Genomic DNA, 26,706 nt, shown 5'->3' with positions numbered 1-26,706 from the left:
GAGCAGATCGGCAAGTTTGGTGGTACAGTTGTTTGACACCGTGCACCGACAAAATCGCACCGTGTGATCTGAGTCAAAAGGGCTTGGTGAGCGTCAGTGACTCCATGTATAGCTTCACTGGTGTCTATTGACATACTAGACACCGTCCAAAGTGAAGTTGCTGATTGTCGAGCCCTCCCAGCCAAAATTGATCAGACTTTTGCGTGTAGCGGGAGCCGTGTGTGGATGAGGTGATGACCGCAAAGGTGGGGGGGTGATTGTCGTAAGAAGGATGCTGCTTATAACTGTTCCTTACGAGGGGCTGAACCAGCATTGCGTTGGCGTAATGGTTATTGCCACTTTGACTCCGTTCCAAGCAGGCGCTGCACCTCCACATTTAGGCTTGCGCAGCCAACAAATCAGCCACCGCAGCAAAAGTTACTTGTAACAACAATTAGCAAAACCATTGGGCACCTACGGTGACTGAGGTGTGCAACATGTTGCAAGCCAATGCCGTCCGCTTGCGCGGGTCCCCAGCCCTCCGTCAGATGCTTGTTCCAACTGGTTTGGCAATTTGGTGCTCACGGGATTTGAACCCAGGTCTCCCTGCTTTTCAGCAGCGATTAACAAGAGTTGAACGCCTTCCAACTGAGACAAAACTGCCGGTAGATAACCCAGAAAGAAAACCATTATACCCGCTTCTTGTTTTGAGCCATTTTGCGCAAGTTGGTTTTTGGTGCCAATGGGCAGTTGACATGTCGAGTTGGCCAAAAGTGGTCCGATTACAAATTTGGCTTCACAGACATAAGTTTTGAGGCATCCTGAGCAAATTTGGTTTTTGGTGCGAGACAAGTCGGTCGACGTACGTGGTCCCCTAAAAGTGGTCAGATTGAAAATCCATCTTCACACGCATATGTTTTGAGGCAATCTGAACAAGTTTCATTTTTGGTGCGTAAACGCATTTCCGACGCTGCAGGTAGTCATTTTGAAGCGTTACAGTCAACTTTGGTTTTTGGTCAAACATTGTCACCAGCAACGGTCGCCGACCACTACCACCAAAAATTTTGGCCTGAGACCTGGGTTCAACCCCCGGTAAGGCCGCTTTTTTTTTCAAGAAAATGGTGACGGTGACCGCCGTCCATTTCTTGGTCCAAGCGGCGCTTTCACCCAGACTCAAGAGCGTCCTCTCAAGCCTGGGTTAGTCGCACCCCAGACGGTCCAAGCAGCACTTTCACCCAGACTCGAGAGCGTCCTCTCAAGCCTGGGTTAGTCGCACCACCCATCCCACTGTGTGCCCCTTTGAGCAGAGACAGTGCAGGTGACTCTTGACGTGTAGACCAGTAAACCGTTGGACATCTACAGTGTCCGGGGTGTGCGACAAGGCGCAAGCCAATGCCGTCCGCTTGCGCGGCTCCCCAGCCCCTCCGCCAGATGCTTATTCCAACTGGTATGGCACCAAGCACGCCACCTGCGCTGTCCCCGCTCAGCGGGGGCAAGTCACTTTTTTGACCCCAGCGGGGGTCGAACCCAGGTCTCACCGCCGAGCCTTGGGCCCAGGCCGACAATAATTACCAAGTTCAACTCCTTACCACTGAGGCAAAACAGACTTAAAATCAGCCTATAAAACTAAGTCTCATATACCTTCACCAAGCTTGACTTGCGCAGTCGTCAGCCAGCCAGCCAGTATCTGCGTCACCTGCAACCATGGTCACCGTCAGCGCAGTAGCAAGTGGTGCTAGTGGCTGCTGAGTGCGTCACATTCAGACAAAGGACCAAACAATCTGACAACTTTTGACTGCACACACACGTCAACCAACAAGTTTCTGCGTGAACACATGAACATTTACATGCGCTCCAGTTCACACCATTCTTCCAGAGCTGCAGCGGCCAGCTGGACCCCTTCAATTGCCTTGTCTCCGCCAAAGCGGCAAGAGGTGCCGCACCAGACAAGAAACTCTGCAGCAGATTTGAAGCTGCGCTTAGTCTTCTCTTTCAACCACTTGCCTCGACGTCCACTAGCAAAGACTGCAAAGCAGATAGGCAGCACCACATCTTTGAAGCGGCATGCAGCTGCTTCCTGACCACACGCGCGCTTGCAGATTGCCTGCGGATTGTAGCACCAGAAGCAGGCGTGATACGGTGCAATCTTGAGACGCCTTCAGCTGCCTGTTACCTGATCTCTAGCAGCCTTAAAGTCCTCAAAGTAGATGGGGCACTGGTGCGTCTGATGATTGGAGTCATTGCCAGTTGCACGGCACATGACGCAGCTCCCAGCCACCGCAAGCAAGTTGTCCTCGTACCGCTCCAGATCTTGATGCATCTTCTTTCTGCTTGCGGCTATGTTGGCAGCACCTGTGTGGCTCATGGTGCTTGGCGCGGCAGAAGAGGAGCTTGTTGAGGCATGATGCTGTGTCAAGCTGCCCAGGCATACGTCACACGGCGCATCTGTCCCAGTTTGACAGGAGAGGGCCACTTCATCCATGTAGGATGAGAGCGCACTGCGGTGGCACTCCTTGCCTTCCAGGTAGCGGTAAAGCACCTGCTTGTCTTTGCTGACGCTGGAAAGATTGGACCACGCGCGCCATTCAGAGGGCAGAATGACCAGAGAGTACGCTGGCTTGAGATCCCGCCCAGCGCGCCCTGACTCTTGCGCAAAGTCAATGAGAGAGTACGGCTCTCCTGCATGAATGACTATGCGCACATGAGCGTAGTCAAAGCCAGTGCCAAGGGCAGAGGTGGCGACCATGAACGGTTGCGCTGCAGAGCTGAGCCAGTTGTGCAAGATTGATGCCTTGTCCTCTGCCCTGTTTGCTGCGCCCGCCGTGTACTGAGGACAGCCAAGTCTCTGCGACAACTCCTCTGCTGTGCTGAGATCCCGCACAAAGATGATGATCTTGTCCTTGTTGCCGTCAAAGCTGGACTCTGTGTTCCATGCATGCTTGGCCCGCGCAGCTACCTCTGTAACCAAGTGCGCACCAGCCTTGAGCTGAGTGACTGCATAGGCAACATTTGGACGGTTGCTTGGTGCGCGTATGACTTTGGGCTTGCTGAGGTGATGCCGCTCTTCAAACATCTTTTGCATGGACGGCGGCAGCGTGGCAGTGAGGTAGACAAACTGCGTCTTGTAGGAGCGCAGCAGAGACAGCTCCTGCATCTTGGTACGGTAGCTGCTGGCAGTGACGGTGAGATGCGCTTCATCCAAGACAATCCTGTCCAGCCTCTTCTGAGCGTCCAGCATGGCCAGGTACATGCGGAAGGCATCAGTGGCTGCTGCTTCTGCCATGACAAAGACCAGTGGCGCCTCAACCTCTGGGGTTGCTGCGCTCCACACTGCATACTTGAGACCCAGCTCCTGCACGCGCTGCAGCATGTTGATCCTGAGCGCAACAAAGGGCAGCACCACCACGGTGATGCCAGCGCCTGGAAAGGTAGATGGAAGCATGAAGAGCAGGCTCTTTCCAGCGCCTGTTGGCAAGACTGCAATGATCTGCTCTTGTGTCGAGCAAACTGCCTCCAGTGCTTGGCGCTGCGCACCTGATCTCCAGCCAAAGGACTTGCTCTTAAAGAGCTCTCTAGACTGCACCAAGAGCGCGCTTGCTGACCACACCTTGCGCTTGACCGGCACCTGTCCATCAGCCATGCGCTTCAGGGCATGGCTGCACTCTTCCAAGTCAGCATCATCTGCGCTGCGCTTTGAACCTGGCTGAGCAAGCACTTGATCCAGCTTCCAGAGCACGTGCCAGGCAACAGACGCCTGCAGACCACGCTGGATGAGCCCATCATACGTGCGACCAAGACCAGCACCATGCATGTTGGCATACTGGCGGTTGGCGGTGCGTGACGAGTGATTAGCCTGCCAGTGCATTGCACGCGCCTCTTCATCGAGCTCCTCATCCTCTTGGTCATGCTCTGAAATATCAAAGTAGCGGCGGTCGACATCTGAGATCAAGACCTTGACCATGCTCACGGTGATCTGCCTCCAGCTGGCAATGCGCAGAGTTGGCGCACCAGCACTGACGCACGCTGCCACCATGGCCTGAGATAGACTGTTCTCCTTCCAGATGACATTCTGCTTGACCCAGAGATACTCGGACACAAGCGCCTTGGGCTGACTGGTGCGCAACAGAGTCTCCAGGAAGGGCGCCACGTAGACCAAGTAGTTGACGAGTAGATTGCCAACCTCTGCGTGCAAGAAGCGCACATTGTGCTTGTGCATGCCCGTCTGCTGCTGGCCCTTGTGGTACCACGTATGGATCATCACACGTCCATCCTTGATGCCAATGTTGCGCTTCTGCTGTGTGTTGCGCCACTGAATAGAGAACAGCTCTGGTTCACGCAGCGGCTGACCAGAAGTCATGTGGATGAGCACCGCCAGTGAGCTGAGGAAGCGGTGTGCATGCTCTTGATAAAGCTGCACGGCATTTGCGCTCCACTTGTACAGCGCAGCAGACTTGTCCAGATACACTGCCTGCAGTGCAGGTGTGCGCTTGATGGCCTGGACCAACGTCAGATGTGCGCCACCAAGAAGTGTTGCATTCTCCTCATGCTTGGCAAAGAACCAGCCAACATCACGCCGGTCTAGGCTGTCCTTCAGCATAGAGGCCTGCACCTGCGCAGGACCATTGCTGCCAAACAGCAAATCAGCAGAAAGCAGCTGTCTTGCTCGACCCATCTGATGCTTAAAGATGAGCCCAACATCCGTGAGCTTGAGGTGGATGCTCTTGTACGTGAGCCCCTGCTTGTCTTCATCCCAGTAGGCTTGCTGTGGGCCAATCTCATGCCGTGCTACCTCGAAGCACAGTGAGCGCCAGTGAAGCACCTCACCAAAGACTGTCTCCTTGTCTGGCTGCATGTATGCACTGACGTTGGCGTTGATGGTGTCCAGGACCTTCTCGTCTTCTGCATCACCAGAGATTGCTTCTCGGAAGATCATGAGCTGCGCCACCCAAATCAATCCAGAGAGAAAGCTGCTGAACACGCCTGCTGACTTCCACGCCCCTGTCTTGACCTCAATGGCGTGCATGGCCACAAAGCTGAGTAGTGGAGAGGCAAAGGGGCGCGTACCAGTGTGATGCTGGATGAGCGTCATGCAGAAAGAGTGCACTGCGTCCGAGAGAAAGGATGCAATAGGAGTGTTCTTGCTCTCTTCCAAGACCAGATCCCATGCAAAGCGCTGCTCATCTGTGGCCTGAACCAGCTCATCTGGTGTCGTGTGCTCTCCACTGCCAGCGCTGAAGTGCACCTTTCCCTCATGCACAATGCGGAAGTAGTACGCAATGAGCTGCTTCCAGTGTCTGATGTAGTCTGTGAGCGTGTCTGGCATCTTGATTGGATCCCAAGCACGGTGGACAGTGCCAGCAACTTCCACCGTGCGGAAGTGACTGAGCGCTAGCTTGCGCTGCCAAGTCAGTTTGGAGGACCACTCGCTGATGCACTGAGTGTGCGTGTCACGCAGCACCCACTCCAGGGCAACTAGGATGCGCTCCAGCTGCGCTTCAGTCTTGCTGGTTGGAAGCGCAAAGGAAGCTTGGATCTCCTGCTTGTGGAGACCACACACATGCTTCTCAATGCCAGTGTTTTGTAGCCATGGCACCGCACCAGAGTGGTGTGCACCAAAGCCATGAATGCGCTGGGCGTGCTCTTGCGCATCACGCTCAGCCTCCTGCTTGTCTGCTTGGAGCGCATCAAAGAAGGCCTCCTCAGCCAGAGGCACATGTTGCGACTGAGTGGGACCAGGCGTGGGAGGCAGCGCTACAGCAAAGTAGCGCACTGCTTGTTTGTCAGAGTAAAAAGTCTGCACCGTGCACCGTCTCCAAAGCGGCGCATCAGCAGATCTGGCTGACTCTGATGAGTGCGCATGAGCAATGTGCAGCTTGACCTTGTCAAGTGTCCTAAAGGCATCTGTGCATCCAAAGGTACACTGGTAGCCGTCATGGACAGCAAGCTCTTTGATGACAGCTGTGGGCCACTCTGTGCGTGGCGCTTGAGGGCCAAGCACCTCGTAATCATCCAGCAGGTTGACAAGCACTGTCAGTTCTGGCTTACACACGCTGTGCTTGTACAGGTGTCGAGTAATGGCTTCCTTACCTGGGCGCACGCAGCTTGCGCAGTGCAGGCAAGCAATGACCTGCCACTGAGGGAGATATAGGTATTGGAGAGCAAGCGCTTCAGCGCGCTGCTCAGTGGTGGGAACAGTTGCAGTGGACATGTTGAGGTTTGTCGAGGGGGAGGTGGGTTTGGGCAAGAGATGCTGTTGTGTGCTGAGTACTGAGTGATCGAGTGAGTGATTGACAAGGAGAGTTGGACCTGAGAGCATCTCAAGTCCCATCTTTATACCTTTGGAGCGTGCAACAGAGCAAGCTGTGCGCCCATCATGAGCAGTACTTGCCTTGTTGATGCACAGGTAGCCAAGCATAGCTTGCATGCTTGGTAAGACGAGTGTCACTGGCGCAAAGAAGATCCTTTGCTACGTGTAAGAAGACAGTGCCTTGTATGTGGGGATAGACAAGAGGTCTTGACGCGTACAGTGGTGCAGCCACACCCGCACAACAAGACTGACGCGCTCATTGTCCTTGCACAGGCTCATCTTTGAAATCTTGTTACCGCTTGCAGGTGCTTGTTCTGGCAGATCTGCTTTGACTACACAAAATGCCCCTATCACAGCTTCCTGACAGTGCAGTTTGTTGGTTGTTTTGCAGCGTGCTCACCATACAACAGCAGGTCAAAGTGTCGGTGTCAGGGACAATGAGGGGCTGTGAGCGGCACGCGTCACTGCTGAAGCACAGAGCGCGCGTATAGTGGTGCAGCCACGCCCGCACAACAAGGCTGACCCGCCTGTTGTCCTTGCACATGCCTATCTTTGAGCGCTTGTCACCGCTCACCAGCCCTTGTTCTGGCACAACAGACTTGACTACGGCAAATGCCCCTATCAAAGCTACCAAGTGAGCATCTGAACAAGGCAATTGGACAATAATGGCCTGGACAGTGGGCCCTCAAAGTGTCGGTGCCAGCGCACTGGTTTGGTGGGAAGTTCACGCGCAGCACTTTTGGTTTGTGCGCATGTTCTCTGCCCACTGATGGACCCTCTGAAGAAGTAAATTGCACCACACAAAATGCCCCTATCACAGCTTCCTGACGGTGTAATTGGCATCTCATTTGGTAGCGTGCTTGCCGCACACCAGCATGTCAAAGTGTCGGTGCCAGGGACAACAAAGTGAATGTGAGCGGTAGGTGTGACTGCTGCCGCACAGACAAGGCATGGCAGATAAATTATGCCTGGTGCGCGCGCGCCTCTGTCTGGCTATGACACGCGCTACCGGCCGAGAGCGCCCGTATGGCGCGCGTATGGCAGCATATGGCGCGTATGGCAGAAATCTGGCAGCGCACTTTTACGACGTAAAATCTTCAAAATCAGCTCCGCGGACCTCCGGACACGCGTCTTTTGGCGGGGCGCGCGCTTGTTTACGGCGAAAAATCCTCAACTTATACCATTAGGTTTGCGGATGTCCAGACGCGCTGCGGTCTAGTTTACAGCGCAAAATCCTCAGCTTATACCAATAGAATTTCATTCTTGCGGTCGCGGTCGCGGTTCACGCCGAACTCGCTTCACTCAACTCAGGAAATGCCAACATTCGCGCGCGTTTGCTCTGTCTAAACCAAAGTTGAATGTGGAAGCCTTCACAACATCTCGACGCTGCTCTGACCGCGTTAAAATTATGGAAGCCTTGGCGCCCATCGTCAGGAACTGAAATCAGCCGAGACCTCGGTTCTCTTCGAGACAACCCTCTCCATTACGATCTACACTGTCACCTCGCTCTGTGCATCCCCATCACCTTTCTCCTGTCGCTCCGGGGCTTGACTCCATTCCTTCCACTGCGATTTGGACACCTCGCTCCGTCAATGTTTATCATCAATTACGGCTTTTAGGTCGCTCGGCTGATCGTGTGGGCGTGGGCGCGGCTAGCCGCTTGGCTACAAGACTATCTGTATACGTGAATTACAAAGGTCAGTTTCGTGGTGATAGAGCTACCAGCGATGGTGTCACAGTGGTGAGAGAAGCGACACGAGGAACAACACGGCGCACGGAAAAGAACATCTAATTAGGATGGGAAGGAAGCCTCGACTCGCGGTACCGGTACACGAGGGCGAGCTGCTAAGCGGCACGATGAGAGAGTCGCGCGACTCGAGAAAGTGACAGCGCGCGGACCCCCCACCATCTCGAGTCATCTCGCGCGCGCGCTCTAAGAGACCGCCTCGAGACCTTCGCTCTCCCACGTGACAATGGCGTTCTTGAACTCGTTCTCTATCGTTGCCCTCCGGGTGTCGTCGCGAATGGTAAACTTGGCCCCAAAGTGGTTCGGAAAGCTGACAAAGCCGTCGGTGTAACGTTCATCGTGCGGGTCCGCGCGAATCTCGTCTGCTCCGTCTGCACGGGCAATATCAAAGGCCCAGAGGATGCGGGTGATGGCCATGTACAGACTCTTTTCAGCCATGTGAATGCCTGCGCAAATGCGCCGCCCATGGCCGTAGGCGAAATGGTCCCTCTCCTTGACGTTGCGTTTTCCTGCATACTCGGCCGCCGTGCCCGGGTGCGAGAGATGGAAACGCTCCGGGTCATACACTTCTGGATTGGCGAAACGCTTGGGATCATGCGACATGGCGTAGATGTTGTCGATGATCATGGCGTCTTTGGGTATATGGAAGCCGTTGTAGACGTCGTCCTGCACGACCGCGTGGGGAACACCCATGACGGTTGGAGGTCTCCATCGGAGCGTCTCCTTAATGCATGCCCGTACGTACGGCAGATGCTCCTCATCTTCTAGCGCTGGCAAGCGATCCGAACCGACCACGCGATCCAGCTCGGCGTGGGCCTTGGCAAGTACGTTGGGATGTAGAATCATTGCCAGGCACGCGCTCGCGATTGTGCTGGCTGTAGTGTCCGAGCCAGCCTCGAGCAGAGCACAAGCCGCATACCCAATGTCGAGATCCGTCAATTGCGCCTCTTGTCTCTCCTTCTCCGTTTCGAGCGCTGCCCCTTCGCGCAAAAGATCGCCGATGAAGCACTCGCGAGCTGTGCCATCCATGACCTCCTTCTTGCATCGGTCTAACAATCTGCCCCACGTCTTCCACTCTTGTTCGTGGAGCTCTTTCGCCTCTCTCACCCAAGGCTGCAGAGCGGTGGGCAATTTGCGCAGGATGGGTAGCGCATCGACCAGGTACGCGCCCGGTTGACATTTGAGGGATAGCGTGTCCATCGCCTCGAAGATCTCTACGATCGTGGGGTCGCAAGAGCTGACGAAGCGATGACCGTAGCAGAGCGTCATGATACTGGATGAGCTGAAGCGCTTGAAACTGTCGAAAAAGTGCCACGTGTTGGACACGCCGCGTTCCTTGGAAGCGAGGATCTGTTTGGGCGACCCACCGTCCATGAGCTCTTTGAGCATCTGGCGAGATTCTAGCTCCTGCGATGTGCCTTGCGTGGACATCGCTGTGGGCGCTAGGAGGCGGTGCATGATCTTGCGCGCCTTGCGCCACTCATCACCGTACGGATGAAAGACCATGCGTTTGCTCTTGGACATGAGATTGTAGCCAAAGTAAGGCGGCGCGCGCGAGCTGTAGATGGAACCCTTGGCGTCTAGCAGGTCTTTTGCCGCCTGATCGGAATTTATGACTACAATATCTTGACTAAATACGCGGAGCGACATGACAGGGCCGTACTGGGTAGCCCAATCTTTGAATTGCACGACGGGGTGCTTATTGTCGATTTGCAAAGCGTTGCCGAAGAAGGGGGTGCGGTTAGGTCCTGGCGCAGCAGGCAAGCTGCCTCGACTCTTGAATGCGGACTGCGAGGCGATCAAGATGGTAGCGCCGACGAGGGCAACTGCGGCCCACATGGGTAGTGGAAGGCTAAGCGGCTCGGCGTCGGATGTGTCGGGCGCGTACGACAAGTTGCCGTTGGCAAAAGGGTGCAAGGCTGAAGGTGCAGCAACGGCTGCAGCGGCATGGAACACCGCTGTTGCGCTAGACATTGTGGCGAGAACGTTTTGCTGGGGAGATCCGGCGCGGGGGGGTGGGCTCGGGGGAGCTACCTATGAAGACTGCGTATTGGTGCTGAAGGGCGCGACGGCAAGATACTGGCACCTTACGTGAGACGTGTGAAGGGATGAGCTGTCAAAGACACGAGCATTAGTGGGACTACCGCACCGGTAAGCATCAGCACGTGTCTATATATGTACGGAGCCATGTCGTCGACGGCAGCTGGCTTCGCGCGTGTGGGCCCGCGGGCGAGACCGCTCGAACCGCATCGACCGGCGGACTGGATCGAGTGCCGTTGCGCACGGCTTGGGGCAACCTGACGACGGGGGGCTGGGGCCGCGGACGTCACGTCGAGTGTGCTATAGATGGGCGCGCGCGCGAACAACGGGAATGGGGATGCGCGCGCCAACAACGGGGGTGAGGATGCTTGCTTGCTTGCTTGCTTGCGTGCGGGCGTTGGAGATGCAGCGGCGAGCGCGGGCTAGCAATGTCGCAACACACTCCGATTCCGGATCCATCACATCACGTCACACCACTGCCGCAGTCGCAGTCGCGGGCGCTCGAATGGCGCAAGCGCCACACGTCGGCGTTGGCCCCCGCCCCTCACTCCGTGCAGGCTCGCGTTCCGAGAATCATGGCCTTGCATCACAAGCGCCGACCGGGAAGATAAGTGTGCGGGAGATGCGCGAATCGAGACGGTGGTGGTTGCGGACGCGTGTCGTTGTGGGCGTTGATGACGACGGAGGGGGAAATTCATTCGCGCAAATTCTCGACACGCACGCGCGCGTTCCTGAAAAAGTCGTGAGAGCGCGTGCGCGCGCGTGCGGGCATTCACATTCACATTCAAGATTCCCAATTCCTTGCACGCGGCGAGCGCGGAGCGCGTGTGGTCATGCGGCTGCTGCATGGCTCGAGAGAAGAATTGACGCGATGCATGCTGCACGTATAGTGCATGTGCGCGCCTCGGAGCGGCGGGCTGCAGCGTGATCGTGGCCGGCGCAATTCTTGATTCACTTTGTTATCTCTTACTCGCGAGAGATAACAATGATTTTGTTTCGTAATTCATCTGCTGCGCCACGCTTTGAAAATCCTGCCGCAACCTGCTCCGCCGCCATTCGAGATTATGCACGCGCGCCAAAACGCCGGGTTTGCAAACTACGATTATTTACATCACACACCTCGAGTTCCGCTGGCGCAAACATCCTTGACTGGAATTCATATGTGCTCCCACTCGATGCTCGCTGGCACTCGCGCGGAGATCATGGTTGCCGAACTCTTGTGAATCTGCAGCTCGACTGACGGCGGCATCAACACACAGCGTACTCCACTGCGGCAACGCAGCAAAGCAATTCACGATTGGGATGCTTGCCATCATCACCGCCGGCGCGCCCCTCCCCTCCCGTCTTGCGCGTAATCAAGAACAGCGTGCGCGTCGCGAGTCTCGAGTGCGCTGCACGTGACGGACGCGTGCCTGCATGCGTGCAGAATAGCGCACATCCAGATATATATGATGCTGCTTTTGACTCACTCGTGACTGTCACATCCATCATGCAATTAAGCAGTCACGCCGCGGGTCCAAGTGAAACACCATCATCTCCGTGTCAAAGCGCGCGCCTGCCTACTTGGCGTGATTATCCACTCACGCACTCCACGCACGCACTCGCGCTGGGTCTCGTGCGTGCAGCGGACCGCAACACATCTCTCTCTTTCTCTCTCTCTCTCTCGCTCTCTCTCTCCGACATGCTGCGCTGCCAATCAACATGGCTGAGCGAGTACCCCGGTCGGACTCGCGTCAAGCAAGGTGGAGGGAGCTGTGCTGCAGCTGGATCTAGATCTGGCGTGGTCCCGCTGCTGCCCCCTCGCGCACGCGCACGCGCAGGCGCACGCGCACACCCAATCGGTATAAGAAGTGATGCCATGTTCAGCGCATCGATGATGTCCTGCCTCACACGGTCCTTGATATACATACCTGACATGTTCCCGGATTCCACAGGACACGTGATAGGATAGTTCCATCTCTGCGTCCGCACACTCACACTCGCGCTCGCGCTCACACCCACACTCACGAGCGAATCCTTGCAGACGCACGCCTCCCCCGCACTCACCAGCAACACAACAGCACAAAATGCCAGTCGCCGTTGCAGAGAGACAACCGCTCATCACCGATGTCAGGCCTACCAAACTGCAAAGGCTGCGCCAGAGCGATGCAAAGGCCACCGCGCAAGCGCAAGCTCGAGTCCTGGCACCGGCATCGGTAGCAGCCGCTGAAGACGTCGACACCGACATCGACGTCGCATTCCAGCAATGCTTGGATTCCAAAGTGCACATTGGCACGGTGATGGGAAAATCAATGTCGACCACGACCACGACCACGACCACGCTGCCCTCGCAATACATCGCCTCTTCTGTGATCAGCCAACTTCCTGCGAGCGCGTACTTGCTCGTCACCGACACAAACGTAGCGAAGCTGCATCTCTCCACGCTCGAAGCGGCTTTCCGCAGCACGCTGACTGCGACCGCTTCGGGCAGTGCGCATCCGCACCCGCACGCCAAATTGCTCTCCTACGTCATGCCAAGCGGCGAGGCGACCAAGACGCGCAAGACAAAGGAGGATCTGGAAGACTGGATGTTGGCCTCTGGCTTGACGCGCGATACAGTCATCGTCGCCATCGGCGGCGGTGTGGTGGGTGATCTAGTCGGCTTCGTAGCTGCGACGTTTATGCGCTCGGTCCATCTGTGCCACGTGCCCACCACGCTGCTCGCAATGGTCGATAGTTCCATCGGGGGCAAGGTGGCGGTGGATACGCCGCTGGGAAAGAATATGATCGGCGCATTTCACCCCGCCAAGCACATTTACGTCTTTCCACAATTCCTCGCTACATTGCCTGCCCGCGAGATCGCCAACGGTATGGCAGAGGTCATCAAAACTGCCGCCATTCGCGATGCCGACCTATTCCACGAGATCGCCGCATCCGCGTCCGATGTCTGGCAAGCCTTTGACGATATGCGCATTGCAGACAGCAACAACTCGAACTCGAGCGCCGACGAGACTGACATCACGCGACGAGCGCAGCTGCTGCGACGCTTCGTCGCATCCTCGATCCACATCAAATCCTCCATCGTCAATGCCGATCCGCACGAAACGACGGGACTGCGCAATCTCGTCAACTTTGGACACTCGATCGGTCACGCTCTCGAGAGCCTACTGGTGAGCATGTGGCACGTCACGCCGCGTGTAGGGTATTCACGATTCCATCTGCTCGTAACGCCGTCACGATCGCATCTCGTGTCTGACTCTTTTCACCCCTCTCTCGCTCGCCCACGCACACAGCTGCCCGAGGCGCTTCACGGCGAGGCCATCGCTGTGGGCATGATGCTCGAAGCGCGCATCGCTGTGGCTCAAAATCATCTCTCCATCAGCGAATTGGGCGCCTTGTCGAGCTGCCTCAAAGCGTACAGGTTGCCAGTCTCCATCTCAGACTTTGCACATCACGCCAACGCCGGCAAGCTCTCCATCAGCAAATTATTGGAACGCATGTCCATCGACAAGAAGAACGCTGGTTCCATCAAGAAGCTCGTTCTGCTCAACTCTCTCGGCACCACGCTGGAGCAGCGCGCTTCGAGCGTCTCGGATGCAGACATTGCCTCTGCCATGTCGTCTGCTGCTTTGGTGCAGCCCGCCGCACCCGCTCCTCGAGCTGCCGTGCAGATCGTCCCGCCCGGCAGCAAGAGCATCTCCAATCGCGTACTGCTGCTCGCCGCCCTTTCCACCTCGACGCACGGATGCCGCATCAGGAACCTGCTGCACTCGGATGATACGCGCGTCATGATCGACTCGTTGCGCTCGCTTCGCGCTGCCGACATCGAAATCGACACCGATGGCGTTCACGTGCACGGCCACGGAGGTCTCCTTTCAGCCCCCGACAAGGAACTCTACGTGCAGAACGCTGGCACGGCTGCTCGTTTCCTGACAGCCGCTTGTCTCCTTGCAGCACCCACCGCCTCAGCCTCGTCCACCACCCTCACAGGCAACGAGCGCATGCAGAAGCGTCCCATCGGCGATCTCGTCACAGCATTGAACGCAGCAGGATCGGGAATCACGTCCAAGGTCGCCGGTCACCTACCCCTCGACATTCCCGCTCGCGGCTTCTTTCCCACAGGCACCGACGGACACATCAGCTTGTCAGCCGAGACCAGCTCTCAGTACGTGTCAGCCGTGCTGATGTGTGCCCCGCTCGCCGCTCCTAGTTCGGCAGGTCAACAATTCGTGACGCTGGAACTCGTCGGCGATCACGTCATTTCGCAGTCGTACATCGACCTCACCATCGCCCTCATGGCGGACTTTGGCATCCACGTGCAACGTGCCCGCACCACCTCCGGAGAGCTTCAGCATCTCTACCGCATTCCGCTTGGCGCGTACCACGCACCCGCAGAGTATGCCGTCGAGAGCGATGCGAGCTCGGCGACGTACCCGCTCGCCCTAGCAGCGTTGCAGGGCACGGAATGTGTCATTCCAACTTTGGGCTCGAGCTCGGCACAAGGCGATGCAGCCTTCGCCATGCTCTTGCGCGACATGGGATGCACCGTGGAGCAGACCAGCAACGCTACACTCGTTCGAGGCCCGCCAGGTGCTCCCGCATCGCTCCGACAACTCGGCACGGTGGACATGGAGCCTCTGACCGATGCTTTCCTCACCGCTGCGGTACTTTTCGCGTGCGCAACCACGCCTGGCGTGACTGGACAGACCAGCACGCGCATCACCGGCATCTCCAATCAGCGAGTCAAGGAATGCAACAGGATCCAGGCGATGATGGACGAATTGGCTCGATTTGGAGTCAAGACGGTGGAGCATGAGGATGGTCTCGAGATTTATCCTAGCTCGCTGGAGCAAAAAGCCACCTACGCCTCGGGTCAAATCCCTTCCATTCACTGCTACGACGACCATCGCGTGGCCATGGCTCTGAGCCTGCTTGGGGCTGTGTCGCCCACGGGATGTATCCTAGAGGATCGTCACTGCACTGCCAAGACATGGCCAACGTGGTTCGACAATCTGCGCGACACGCTGGGAGCTCAGGTTGGTGCGACCGACGATGTCCTTGTGCCGTCGCGCGGTACTCCCGATAAAGCGGTTCCCGATCAAGCGGCGCCGATCATCAGTCGCGCCGTGGCAAGTCTCGCCGACTCAAAACCCACCATTGTGTTGATTGGCATGCGCGGATCGGGCAAGACGCATATTGGCCGGATCGCTGCCATGGAACTGGGGCGCACTCTGGTCGACGCCGACGAGCAATTCGAGTTGCGATACGGCGACCTTTCCACCTTTGTACAGCAGCGCGGTTGGCCGGCTTTCCGTCGGGCCGAGCTAGAGCTTCTGCGCTCCCTTTTGATCGAGCACGCCGACAATGCCGTTCTTTCTTTGGGTGGCGGCATCGTCGAGACACCCGAGGCTCGTACCCTGTTGCAAGAATATGGAGCGAACATGGGCCCAGTCGTCTGGATCAGAAGGCATTTGTTCAACCTTCTCAACTTCCTCGAGACTGCCGGCCGCCCTGCTTATGGCGAAGCGGCAGAGGAAGTCTTTCGCCGACGTGAGCCTCACTTTGCTGCCTGCTCCACGTACGAGTTCAGCAACCCAATCGACGTGCCAAACAGCGCCTTGCCGCTCGCGGATCAAGTGTCCAACTTCTTTGGCATCATCACCGAGCAAAAGCCCCGACACGTTGGGCCTCTCAGCTTTGCAAGAAGGACGTACATGCTGTCGTACAATGCTCCGAGCGTCTCTACACACCTGTCCGATCTGTGCGACCTCGCTGCAGGTGTAGACGCCGTTGAGCTACGCGTCGACTGCCTCTCATCCACCTGCGTTGACAATGTGGCGCGCGAGGTGGCGCTTTTGCGCAGCGTCATCGATCTTCCAATCATCTACACTGTCCGAAGCGTCGCGCAGGGCGGGCATTATCCCGATGACGACTTGGCGGGATACGTACGGCTGATCTTGCTTGCGCTTCGCAGCGGCTGCGACTATGTGGATGTAGAGATGCGTTTGGCGGAACAGCAGCTGTCAGAGCTCTTTGCGGCCAAAGGCTGTAGCCGTATCATCGCCTCCTGGCACGATCCACGAGGCGAGCTACCGTGGGGCCACAGAGGCGAAGCTTCGCCCATGATGGAAAAGTATCACCTTGGATCAAAGTATGGCGACGTCGTCAAGCTGATTGGGCTGGCGAGGACGCTGAACGATAACCACGCGCTCAAGGAGTTCAGAGAGGCGGTCCTAAAGCCTGGCAACAAGCCCCTACTAGCGGTCAACATGTCGCCGGCCGGCCAGCTGAGTCGCATCCTCAACCCCGTGCTCAATCCCGTCACGCACCCCAAGCTCGGTCAAGCCGCACCCGGTCAGCTCAGCTATGCTCAGATCCAGACAGGTCTGCACTTGCTCGGCATGAATCCGGGCAAAAAGTTTCACATCTTCGGCAATCCCGTGAGCAAGAGCCTGAGCCCCGCTATTCACAACGCAGTCTTCAAGCAGCTTGGCACAGCCCACGCGTATGCTCGATGCGAATCGGTCCAGGCTACCGACGAGGCGGTGCTCAATCGGCTGGCGGCAAAGGACTTTGGCGGAGCTAGTGTGACGATCCCGCACAAGGTGTCCATGATGGCGCTGTGCCACTCCATCAGCCCCGAAGCGGAGGCGATCGGGGCCATCAACACCATCTTGCCCCGTCCTGCAGCGGCGCCGAATGCAGCTGGCGGCGGGCTCTGCCTGTATGGCGAGAACACCGACTGGCGCGCGATAAGCTCTGCGGTACAAGGTCGCCTATCGCCTGGCTCATTCGACGCGCTCGTCCTAGGCGCAGGAGGCACAGCGCGCGGCGCCATCTATGCACTGCACCGTGCGGGTGCGAAGCGCATCTTGCTGCACAATCGTACACGAGCGACGGCCCGAAACGTGGTCGATGCGTGCCCGCTGACGTGGAACGTGTTGTTCGTGGAGACGCTGCAGGAGGTGACGCAATGCTATGCGCCAAGAGTCGTCGTCTCTACAACGCCACCGGAAGGCAGCGCGCTGCCTCACGAAGAGGGCGTCGCACCGCCCGGCACCACTGTCCTTCCTGCGGACCTGCTCAAGCTGCGCGACACCACCTTGGAGCAGGGCGTCGCTATCGACATGGCCTACACTGGCGTGCGGTCAACGCTGCAAGAGCTTGTGCGCACTTCGGCATGGGCGGATCGTTGGACATTCGTGTCCGGTCTAGACATGCTGCTCGCCCAGGCAGAGCATCAGTCGCGCTTGTTCACCGGAAGAGCCTCCATTCCGAAGCGCGCTATGCGACACGCGGCAGAGAAGGCGCTCCACGAGCAGCGCACGTCGCCATCGCTGCGCCCGGCCGCTGAGCACATCCCTTCGGCCTTTCGCCCCGAGCTGTTGCGACCTGCCGCTACTCAAGCGCCCGGTGCGACCACAGGCGCGCGCGTAGACATTGCCGCACCACATTATCCCGATTTCAGAAAGATGGATTTGCGAGCAAGCTCCAGCTCGCCCTCACCATCGGTGCTCAATCCCGCAACGACTTTTCGCCCAGAGCGGTTGCGGCCTGTTGCCACTCGAGCAGTCGGCACCGCCGCCTCCGCTGAGCCACGCGTGGACATTGCCGCACCACATTATCCCGATTTCAAAAAGATGAATCTACGAGCAAGCTCCAGCTCGCCCTCACCATCGGTGCTGGATCCCGTGACGACTTTCCGCCCAGAGCTATTGCGGCCTGTGGCCACTGAAGCAGTCGGCACCGCCGCCTCCGCCGGGCAACGCGTGGACATTGCTGCACCACATTATCCCGACTTTAGGCGAGTGAAGCCGCAATCCAGCTCCAGCTCGATGGATGTGGACGCGAGCGCAGATGCACCTGTGAGGAAGGTGTACACGCTGCGTCGAGAGTAGAAGGGGACAGCTTGTACTACGGCTGCATCCGTATCACCTTCTTCAGCCCCTTTTTCACCCACCCATCCACGCCTTGACCCGTAGCTCTGTAGGTCTTTCCCGCGCACCTCGATCTCCACTGGACTTGTCACTCGTTCTCTGTAGCCCCTGTCTCCATAGTACCTAATGAAAATTGCATCCAACTATCTGCTTCGCACGCGTTGACACATGTGCGTTCTCGAAGCGCGAGAGAACGCGATTTCGCGAGCGGCTCAATCGACCGCAAGGGTCTACAATCATCGTCCTCCGTCGTCTGTCTCCCTGATGGTTCGACGTGATTCCACTTGGATGTGCGCGCGCGCTTACGGTTGTCCGACGTGATCTCACTCCCACGCACAGGTTCACGAGACGGCCCGCAACTACTACGATTCAGGCCAGATTGGACAATGGCTTCACTCCTACCCTTCAAATGAGGCCTGTATCCCGGCTTGACATCCACCAACTAATTCATTTCGCCCGTCCCTTCGCTATCCGACTCATGACTCAGGAAGTCAGTGATCTAGCACACCGTTCAGGAGAGCAAGGTCGACCAGACGCGACAGCCGCAAAAAGCGGGTGAGAGACACCCTTTTCTCAAGACACGGATAGCACGGCGCGCAAACGAAACTTGCTAATAGCGCGTGCGAGGTATGTATATTCTATTGAACGAAGCCGGATATGTATTGACCCCCGGCAAGCAAGCGATAACCTGCCCGCGGGGGAAGAGAGGGTTGAGATGAACGAAACATGATCGTGAGGAGAAAATTTGCGAGCTGCTGGAAGACATGATGCGGAGGAGGGTCTTGATAGGTTACGAAATCCTACCCGTGAGAGAAGAGGAGCTCGGAATAACACTCTATGCGACAGCAACCGGGCGACGCTTCTCTTGCGACTCGACATCCTCGTTCGTCTCGGGCTTGCGATGCCTAAAAGTGGTTGTGGCGAGGACGAGGAGGATGAGGAGAGCGGAAAAGGCAACAAGGATGTAGTAGCTTTGCCCAATGCCGATGGCCAAGGCTTGTCGTTCAGCAAGCGCCGTGTCGCCGCCAGCGGCAGCGATCCTCTCCGGCGTAATGTATTTCGGCTGGATGCTGTCGCTGGCCAAGGCTAGAATGGCGATGCCGACGCCTGAGCCAACTTGCACAGCGCTGTTGAAGATGGCGCCTACAACACCTTCCATGCCGCTGGGGCACAGTTCCATGAGACTGATGTTGACAGGGGCGAAGCAGCTGGCCATGCCCAGGTTGCCGATCAGGAAGCCGGGCACGATGAGTCTGGCGTAGTCGCTCGAGTCGCGCGCAAAGGACATTAGCAGCGCTCCTGCAACCATGAGCAGCTGGCATACGGGCATCGTGTATCGCACGGGGACGTATTTGATGAGGAAGCCGCTGCTGAATGATGCGAGGAGGCCCATGAACCCGAGTGGAAGAAAGTGTACGGCAGTCTGGATGGGTGACCATTGGAAGACGTTTTCGAAAAGGTAGGACGTTTGGTAGACCAGACTGTTGAACCAAAAGTACAGACTAAAGGCCACACCAACCAGCACGCTGAACTGCAGAGAGAAGAGCGATGGAGGAATGACTGGATACTTGACCTTGTGCTCAACCCAAACGAAGAAGAGCAGCAACGCGATGCTGATGAGCAGTGGCGCGAGGATCGTGGCGCTAGCCCAGCCGTACGTTGAGGCGCCAGCGAAGGCGAAGGTGAGGAGAATGATGCCAAAGGTGCCAGTCGTCACCCCGGGGACATCGAGTCTTGCCCATGTGAACTTCTGCTGAGGAGGTACGTGGACAAGGACGAAAATGGAGGCGATGCCGGCAGGAATGACGCAAATGGCGGTCACGTAGAAGATCCATTGCCATGGCACATATGCGGTGATGACGCCTCCGATGATGACGCCGAGCACATTTCCGATACATCCGGCCGCTGCAAAAATGCCGAAAGCGACGGTGAACAATTTGCCCTGGAAGTGAGCTGCGATGAGGCTCATGGCGCTAGGGATGGTGAGCGCAGCACCAATACCTTGGATGGCACGGAAGACGAGGTGAACGATGGCGTCGGGTGCGACTGCGGCGACGATTGCAGCGATACCAAGCACAAAATAGCCGATGCAGAATGTGATTTTGGCGCCGATCATGTCGGACAGGCGGCCACACAGCAACAAGAGGCCGGCAAATGAAAGCGCGTAGGCGGACACGACCCAAGGTCTTTGTGAAGGTCCCATGTCGAGGTCGGCGGCGATGTCGGGGAGACCAATGGTTGGAGCAGTGACATTGACAATGTCCCAAAATTGACTGAAGCAGAGGAGGAACAGTATCGTCCACTTGCGCAGTGGTGCGAGTTCCACTGCTGCGGGGACTTCATCTTGGCTTGACTGTGGCGTAACATCTCCATCTGTGGAGTTATTCCACCCCTCTTTGTTGCGGTATGTGGATGATGCCTGTGAGTTGGTGTTCGAGTCGTGCGCAGTCTCGGCGCCGGCGTTCGATGCCGCCTTGGTCGAACCCTCCTGGGTCAGGTTTACGCTGGCTTGACTCATTTTTGTTTGCGCTGATCAGCTTCTGTCTGGGGATACAGGGGCCAAAGGAAGCGCGAGCTTGACGCAAGAGTAGGCGACAAGTGCACAGGGGCAAGGGTTCGGCGAAGCGTGTAGGTAGATGATTTTTGCGACGTCCGCAGATTGGGAAGTTGATGGAGTGGCTCAAGGAGGTTTCCACTTCGCGACCGTGCTTCTTATAAACTTGTCGCAACGGAGTGCGAGAGGTCAGTGCTTATACTAGGCGATGGCAGTGACGAAGTCTTGACGCTTGGTCCTTCGAGACCTTGCTAGCGCTGTGACATTCGCCAAATCCAGGTGGGCGCGTTCGCAGCATCGGAGAAACCAGGCACAAGTCAAGCGGGAATGATGGGTGAGGGTGGGGCAGGGAGACGCGCGCGAGAGGAGACATCAGCTGAAGCCGAAGCATGTGCACGGATCGGGACGCTCCGCCGGCACAATCGCAAGAAAAATACATTACAAGGTAGGCCAAACACAAGGGCAGGCTGGCGAAAGGCGAGATTTACGTGTGGTCATGTCGTCACGTAGACATCCATCTCCGTGCTAGTCTGTCGTCAAGCTCGCAGCGGTAGTAGTGTGAGTGAGATGTGTCGTCTCCGCGCATGTGCGTCCGTGCGTCCGTGCGCGTCAGCGCAGTGGACCTGACATGTGTCCCAAGCGCTTTCCCAAAGCGGACGATAAGTCAACAACAATCTACGCATTCGTGAGCTGCAACGTAGTCCTAAGCGTGCCGGCCGCTTCTTCAGCGAGGCCTCTGCAAAGTTTGAATTCCTGAGCTCGGAGTGTGAACTTTGGTTGCAGCACAACAGTCGTAATTCATTCACCAGACCTCACGACCTGCATGCCTGGCGGGCTTTCTTTCTTGCAGACGGACATCAGTGTGGTATGCGATGCCATCCTGCTGCTTCTTCATCTATCCGAGCAACCGTGCATGCATGCACGCATCACGTGGGACGCGCTCGGCCCACAGTCAACTCCGTGGCTGTGGCAGCTAGGCACAGCAGGTGACCCCAACCCTGCCAAGGATGACCACACCATTCACGATCGAGTGACTCGTGAGGGTGATGATGACCCGCAGTGACGACGATCTACGGAATCGCTCGTCGTCGCAATCAGAGGGCAAACGCTAGTCCTGCGCTCATTCGTGATTGTCATTCAGCCTGGCTGAGTGAGGCCACTCGCTTAAATGCCCGCGCATGATGATAAGAAATAGTTGAGCGTAACTTTAATTATTCCCGCGCGAGATGTGGCGGATCGCGGATCAAAGTGACGAGTGTGAGTGTCACTCATCGCGCATGTGCGTTCTGCACACAGCATGCACGCTCGCTAGCTGCTGCATGCACAGTTGCCTCACGCGACAGCTTCAATCACGAATCACGAATTCGACTTTGCTCACGTGATGATTCATGATTTGTGATCGCATCGGGTTTTAGAGAACGGCGGGCCTAGCGCGACCTGCATTTCTTCGTTTTTTGCCCATAGACCGCGTGTTTGCGTGGCCTTCGACATCAATGCTGCTGCTACGCGCGAGTGTTGCGGGTGCAGACGCGCGCCAACGCAAGTTGGCCGTCGGCGTCGGCCTCGCTGAGCGCTAACCGCTAGCGCCAACGCCATGCGCTATGATGAGCCGGACGCTGATGTTGCGAGCTTTCCTCCTCGTCACACAACAGCCATGAGAAGAAGCCGAGCTGCTCACTGGATCGCCAATCACAAACTTCAGTTTCGACGGCCTGCGAAACGAAATGGAACAGGCAGAAAGACACTCATCGCGTGCCGAAGAGCGCCGTCTTTGTAGACAGTCATCTCTCCTTCGTTACCGGGGAGCACGACCTGAGTCGAGTGAGCCCAGTGTCTGCCATGGTGCACACTATCGCATAGCGGCCCGCTAACAATGTGCGCAACCCGCTCGGCTGTCACAAAGCCCAGCCATGCGCGCGCGACCCAGAGGCGATGATCGATGGGCAGATGGATTCTTGATCCATGATGCTTGATTTTGCTTGTCCCACACCTATAGCGCTCGACATCTTCCACTGGTCACGTGACCACCCCATGCACGAACCCCTGAGGAGCTACATGTACTCGTGACTCTTGACTCGAGACTTGCGTGGCATTCACACCTCCTGCTTCAATACACTCATCATTTCTCGCGCCAGCACCGCTTCTTGTGTGTATACGGCAACGTACTGCGACTCGTCCATGTGCGGTGCGAGTGATATCTGCGCGCAAACATGTGGCGGCCCCCGCCTCCCAACCCATCCGAAGCTGGAAGGATGCGTGCAACACACCGATGCGAGATTGCGATAAGCGGAGGTCTCGGCGGGCGCGGGCGTGGGCGCGGGCGTACGCACGCACGCACGTGTGCCGCGTTTGGCTCGCCGCATCTCCGTCCTCCTTTCTGCCCGCCCTTGTCTGTGATTGCGCATCTTCCGCGATTTCTGATTCGCGATTTGCAAATTTGAGTCCTGCTCGTCGGCTCGAAGCTCTCTCCTCTGTCCTTTTGACGGCATCGACACACGCATCGAGCCACTGCGCCGCTACGTCAGCCAAGTTCGACATTGCGCCTTCGCGCATCATCGCGTCACCGCCTCTCTGACTTCAGCATCCGTCATGTCTCGATGCTCGTTCGCGTCGACTCCTCTTCCTCGGCCCCGAGGTAGCAGCAACGCCTTGCTCCTTGCCGCCATTGCACGACGCACGGAGGCCGATGCGTTGCAAGGAAGAGGGCAGGCCACCGGACGCGGAGCGTAGTGGTGGATGTCCGGGTCGCTACACGGCGCATCGCGTCGACCGTCTGTCAAATTGATCAGTCGACCCCGTCCTCCGTCATTGACCCGTAAACATCGTCAGCCCATCTCAGCACGCCCAGAGTATATATAGCTTGGCTGACCAGCAGGCTGCCTACAGGCACACGAATGTATTCATCTCCTGCGTCTGACCGCGCTGATACACCCCTCGAGCTATTCTACCCTCTTTGCCAGCCCACACTCCGTACTGCTCTACGAGAGTCTGCTAGCACATCGTGCCAAGGCGTCTCTTTGCCATCTTGTACTTGTCGCGGGCTCACTTCGCTCATCTCGCCAAACTGCATCTAACGACTTCCGATTCGATCTTGCGTCATGCCAGCTCTAATCGAGAAACCCGTCAGTACAGCAACAGCTCTGGCTCTGCCACGTGACGATCGGCCTTCGAGCGTCTTTGTGGGCAACTTTCTCCTGCATCGCCTGCGTCAGCTTGGGCTCGGCACCGTCTTTGGCTGTCCTGGAGATTTCACATTCGGCATTTGCGACCTCATCGACGACAATAGCGGTCTGGAATGGGCGGGCAACGCCAATGAGCTAGGCGCCGCCTACGCCGCAGATGGATACGCTCGCGTAAGCTCGTGCGGTTTTGCAGCCGTCGTCACCACTTGGGGCGTGGGTGAGCTCAGCGCGCTGAACGGTCTCGGTGGTGCGTACGCGGAACGCCTCCCCGTGCTTCACATCGTTGGCTCTCCTCCACGCGCACAGGTAGCCAAGAAGCTGCCCATCCACCACAGCTTCGCCAACGGAGATTTCGACAGCTTCTCGAACATGTCGAGACCCATTTCCTGCGCGCACGAGCAGCTCACTGGCGATGCGTGGTCAGACGCAGACAAGATTGATCATGTGCTGAGAACGGCGTTGAGAGAGAGGAGACCGGCATACCTCAACATACCCACGGATGTCGTGTTCGAGCTCATTCCCCGTGAACGCCTCGCTGTTCCCTTGAACGCGTGGCACTACCCCACGTCAGCCAATGCCAGCCTTCCGTCGACGCCGCCCCAGGAGGAGGCCTTTGCCATAGCACACGCGCCAAGCTCGGCTCAGATCCAGGCCTGCGTGGGCGAGATACTCCGGGTGCTTTCCACGGCTGCAGATCCTGTGGTCATTTTGGACGTCAATCTGATGCGATTTGGCCACACGAAGCGCGCGCGGAAGTTGGTCAACGCGCTTGGACTCCCCACGTTCGCTGCTCCTCTCAGCAAAGGTCTCATCGACGAGACATCACCCCTGTTTGGAGGAACATTCGTCGGTGCCAGCACACTTCCACACATCAAGGAGCGGATAGACCAAGCAGACATCGTCGTCCGCATTGGTCATCTACGATCCGATACCAACACAGGAGGATTCTCCGCCGACATCGAGCCAGAGAGGCTGCTGGACATCAACCTTGATTGCGTCACTTTCCCCGCACAGAATGTGCATGTCGCCCAGACACGCGCGGCTCACAATTTGGATTTAGCAACCATCATTGCCGACCTGACAAGTCAAGCCGAGCTGCTTCGCAAAACATCGACTGCCTTGGGAGGAGGCAAGCCATCGCGCCTCATTTCTGACTCTGAGGATGCCACCGTCTCTTCCAAGCTCGCTCTGTCTCGTCCTCCTCTCGATGGTCTGAAGTTGCCCCTGGAGCGCACCCCGCTTACGCACAACTACATGTGGCCTCGTTTTGGCGAATTCTTTGAACAGGACGACATTGTCGTCGTGGATACTGGAACATCGTCTTTCGGCATCACAGATGTCCGACTATCAAAGAATTGCAACTTGGTATCGCAGATGCTCTACAATTCCATCGGGTGGTCCACCGGCGCGGCTGTCGGTGCAGCAGTCGCAGCGAGGGAAGATTACAATGCGCGCGTCAGGCAGGCCCAGGCGCAGCAGGATCAAGAGGCAGTTTCGGCCATCAAGGAACCGCGTGTGGTGCTCATCGTAGGCGATGGAGCGCTCCAGATGACGGCGCAAGAAATCTCCACCTTCATCCGCCTGGATCTCAAGCCGCTCATCTTTGTGCTCAATAATTCCGGCTACACTATTGAGCGTGCGCTGCACGGTCCGCATCGCGATTACAACGGCATCGTCGACTGGAGATATGCGGATCTGGTACGCACGTTTGGCGCGCACGAAGACAAGCACCGCTCGCACATCGTTGAGACCGTCGCTGACTTTGACGACGTTCTACAACGCTTGGCGAGCGGCGACACGCCCAACGTCTTGTCTATCGTCGATGTGCGCTTGGACAAACTCGACGCGCCCAGGATTCTCGCAGCACTGGGCAGCATCTCTCAGGCGCGCAATGCGTGAGTGCTGAGAGCTGGTGGACCCAAGCCGTCCCGCTCCCGCCGTGTCTTTTTGCTTTTTTTCGGAGTCGCACGCCGCTTACCTTCTTGTTTCTTTCTGGTGCTTCTTGGTCATGCCTACAGCTACGGCTACGCGCCCGAATACAATCACTAGAGCAGCGGGCACAGCAGCAAGATGGGACCTACATTTCATCCATCCATGCACTCTTGCGGCCACCATCCACGGCTCGCGCTGACGCTCGATCGCCCGTGCTCGATCTAGTGTGCCCCTCTTTTTCCACACGCACACCTGACTCGTACCAACGAATGCGCACCCGTCCCTCGACTCCTAGATCATGTTGTAGACACGTTCTGAATTTTGCTGCCGGGCAATGCAACGATGCTACGTTCTGCATATCCAGACGTCTGCCCAGTGTGCGAATCTGGCACTGGGCAGACAATGAAGGTGTATTACTGGGTCATGGACTGCAAGATGGATATGTGTTTACTCGATCTGAATTTTGCTGCCGGGCAATGCAACGATGCTACGTTCTGCAAATTCAGGCGTCTGCGCGTGCGCGGGCGGCTTGGACGTGAATGTAGTTGGTGTGATTGAGCGAGTGATGCAATAATGCGAGCGAGCAGGTCGTGCCCAAGGTCAAGACGGGTGTGAGAGAATAAAGGAGCACGTGACGTAGAGGTGGGATACGGCGATGTGCATCGCTATCGCGGCATTTCGCCACGCTACGCCAACACTCACAGTCGTTGCTCGCGACTTCCATGCGCTTCGCTCGAGAGTCATCCGCTGCGCTCGCTCACGCCTCACGCGCGAATCGCGAGCCAGCCAGCCCTTCCATCTGCAATGCGAGGCCTCGCGGTCTCGTTGGAAGGAAACCTTCAACCAGCATTCGTGATGAGCGCGAGCGTGCTGCGTTTTCAACAAAAGTCCACGGGCGTGCGTAATGCCGCGTGGGAGCGAGCGTCCGATCACGAATGCTGGTTGAACACGGACCAAGGCCCGTTTTGCGCGCGATCATCGCAGCAGCGCGCACGGACGCGTTCGTCATGATCGCAACGCGAAATACAAAACGCACCAGCAGCGACAGT

General features: G+C 57.2%; 5 protein-coding genes across 5 annotated transcripts; 2 read left to right on the top strand and 3 right to left on the bottom strand.

The window, feature by feature from the left end:
• Window positions 1–1,846: 1,846 nt before the first annotated feature.
• IE81DRAFT_275824 (P-loop containing nucleoside triphosphate hydrolase protein) lies at window positions 1,847–6,133 on the bottom strand (the record flags this gene model as incomplete). The annotated part of the gene is made up of 3 exons (XM_025511462.1): window positions 1,847–2,125; window positions 2,153–3,518; window positions 3,642–6,133. Coding segments are annotated over 3 exons (4,137 nt in total), but the record flags the coding sequence as incomplete, so codon positions are not given.
• Window positions 6,134–8,219: 2,086 nt separating this feature from the next.
• IE81DRAFT_294290 (cytochrome P450) lies at window positions 8,220–9,872 on the bottom strand (the record flags this gene model as incomplete). Its single annotated transcript, XM_025512047.1, has 1 exon — window positions 8,220–9,872. One exon carries the CDS (start codon window positions 9,870–9,872, stop codon window positions 8,220–8,222), a length of 1,653 nt encoding a protein of 550 aa, XP_025366982.1.
• Window positions 9,873–12,139: 2,267 nt separating this feature from the next.
• IE81DRAFT_349832 (hypothetical protein) lies at window positions 12,140–17,950 on the top strand (the record flags this gene model as incomplete). Its single annotated transcript, XM_025516449.1, has 2 exons — window positions 12,140–13,222; window positions 13,346–17,950. The coding sequence occupies 2 exons, from the start codon at window positions 12,140–12,142 to the stop codon at window positions 17,948–17,950; spliced, it is 5,688 nt and encodes a 1,895-aa protein (XP_025366981.1).
• A 663-nt stretch (window positions 17,951–18,613) lies between these two features.
• IE81DRAFT_326152 (MFS general substrate transporter) lies at window positions 18,614–20,871 on the bottom strand. Its single transcript, XM_025514742.1, has one exon. The coding sequence runs from the start codon at window positions 20,505–20,507 to the stop codon at window positions 18,825–18,827; it is 1,683 nt and encodes a 560-aa protein (XP_025366980.1). The 5' UTR covers window positions 20,508–20,871; the 3' UTR covers window positions 18,614–18,824.
• Window positions 20,872–23,473: 2,602 nt separating this feature from the next.
• IE81DRAFT_257082 (hypothetical protein) lies at window positions 23,474–25,788 on the top strand. The gene is made up of 2 exons (XM_025511363.1): window positions 23,474–25,620; window positions 25,744–25,788. The coding sequence occupies exons 1-2, from the start codon at window positions 23,642–23,644 to the stop codon at window positions 25,772–25,774; spliced, it is 2,010 nt and encodes a 669-aa protein (XP_025366979.1). The 5' UTR covers window positions 23,474–23,641; the 3' UTR covers window positions 25,775–25,788.
• Window positions 25,789–26,706: the final 918 nt, after the last annotated feature.

This window comes from Ceraceosorus guamensis (genome assembly GCF_003144195.1).
Source record: "Ceraceosorus guamensis strain MCA 4658 unplaced genomic scaffold IE81scaffold_93, whole genome shotgun sequence".
NCBI classification, from domain to species: Eukaryota; Fungi; Basidiomycota; class Exobasidiomycetes; order Ceraceosorales; family Ceraceosoraceae; genus Ceraceosorus; species Ceraceosorus guamensis.
This window is presented reverse-complemented; position numbering and strand designations above follow the sequence as displayed.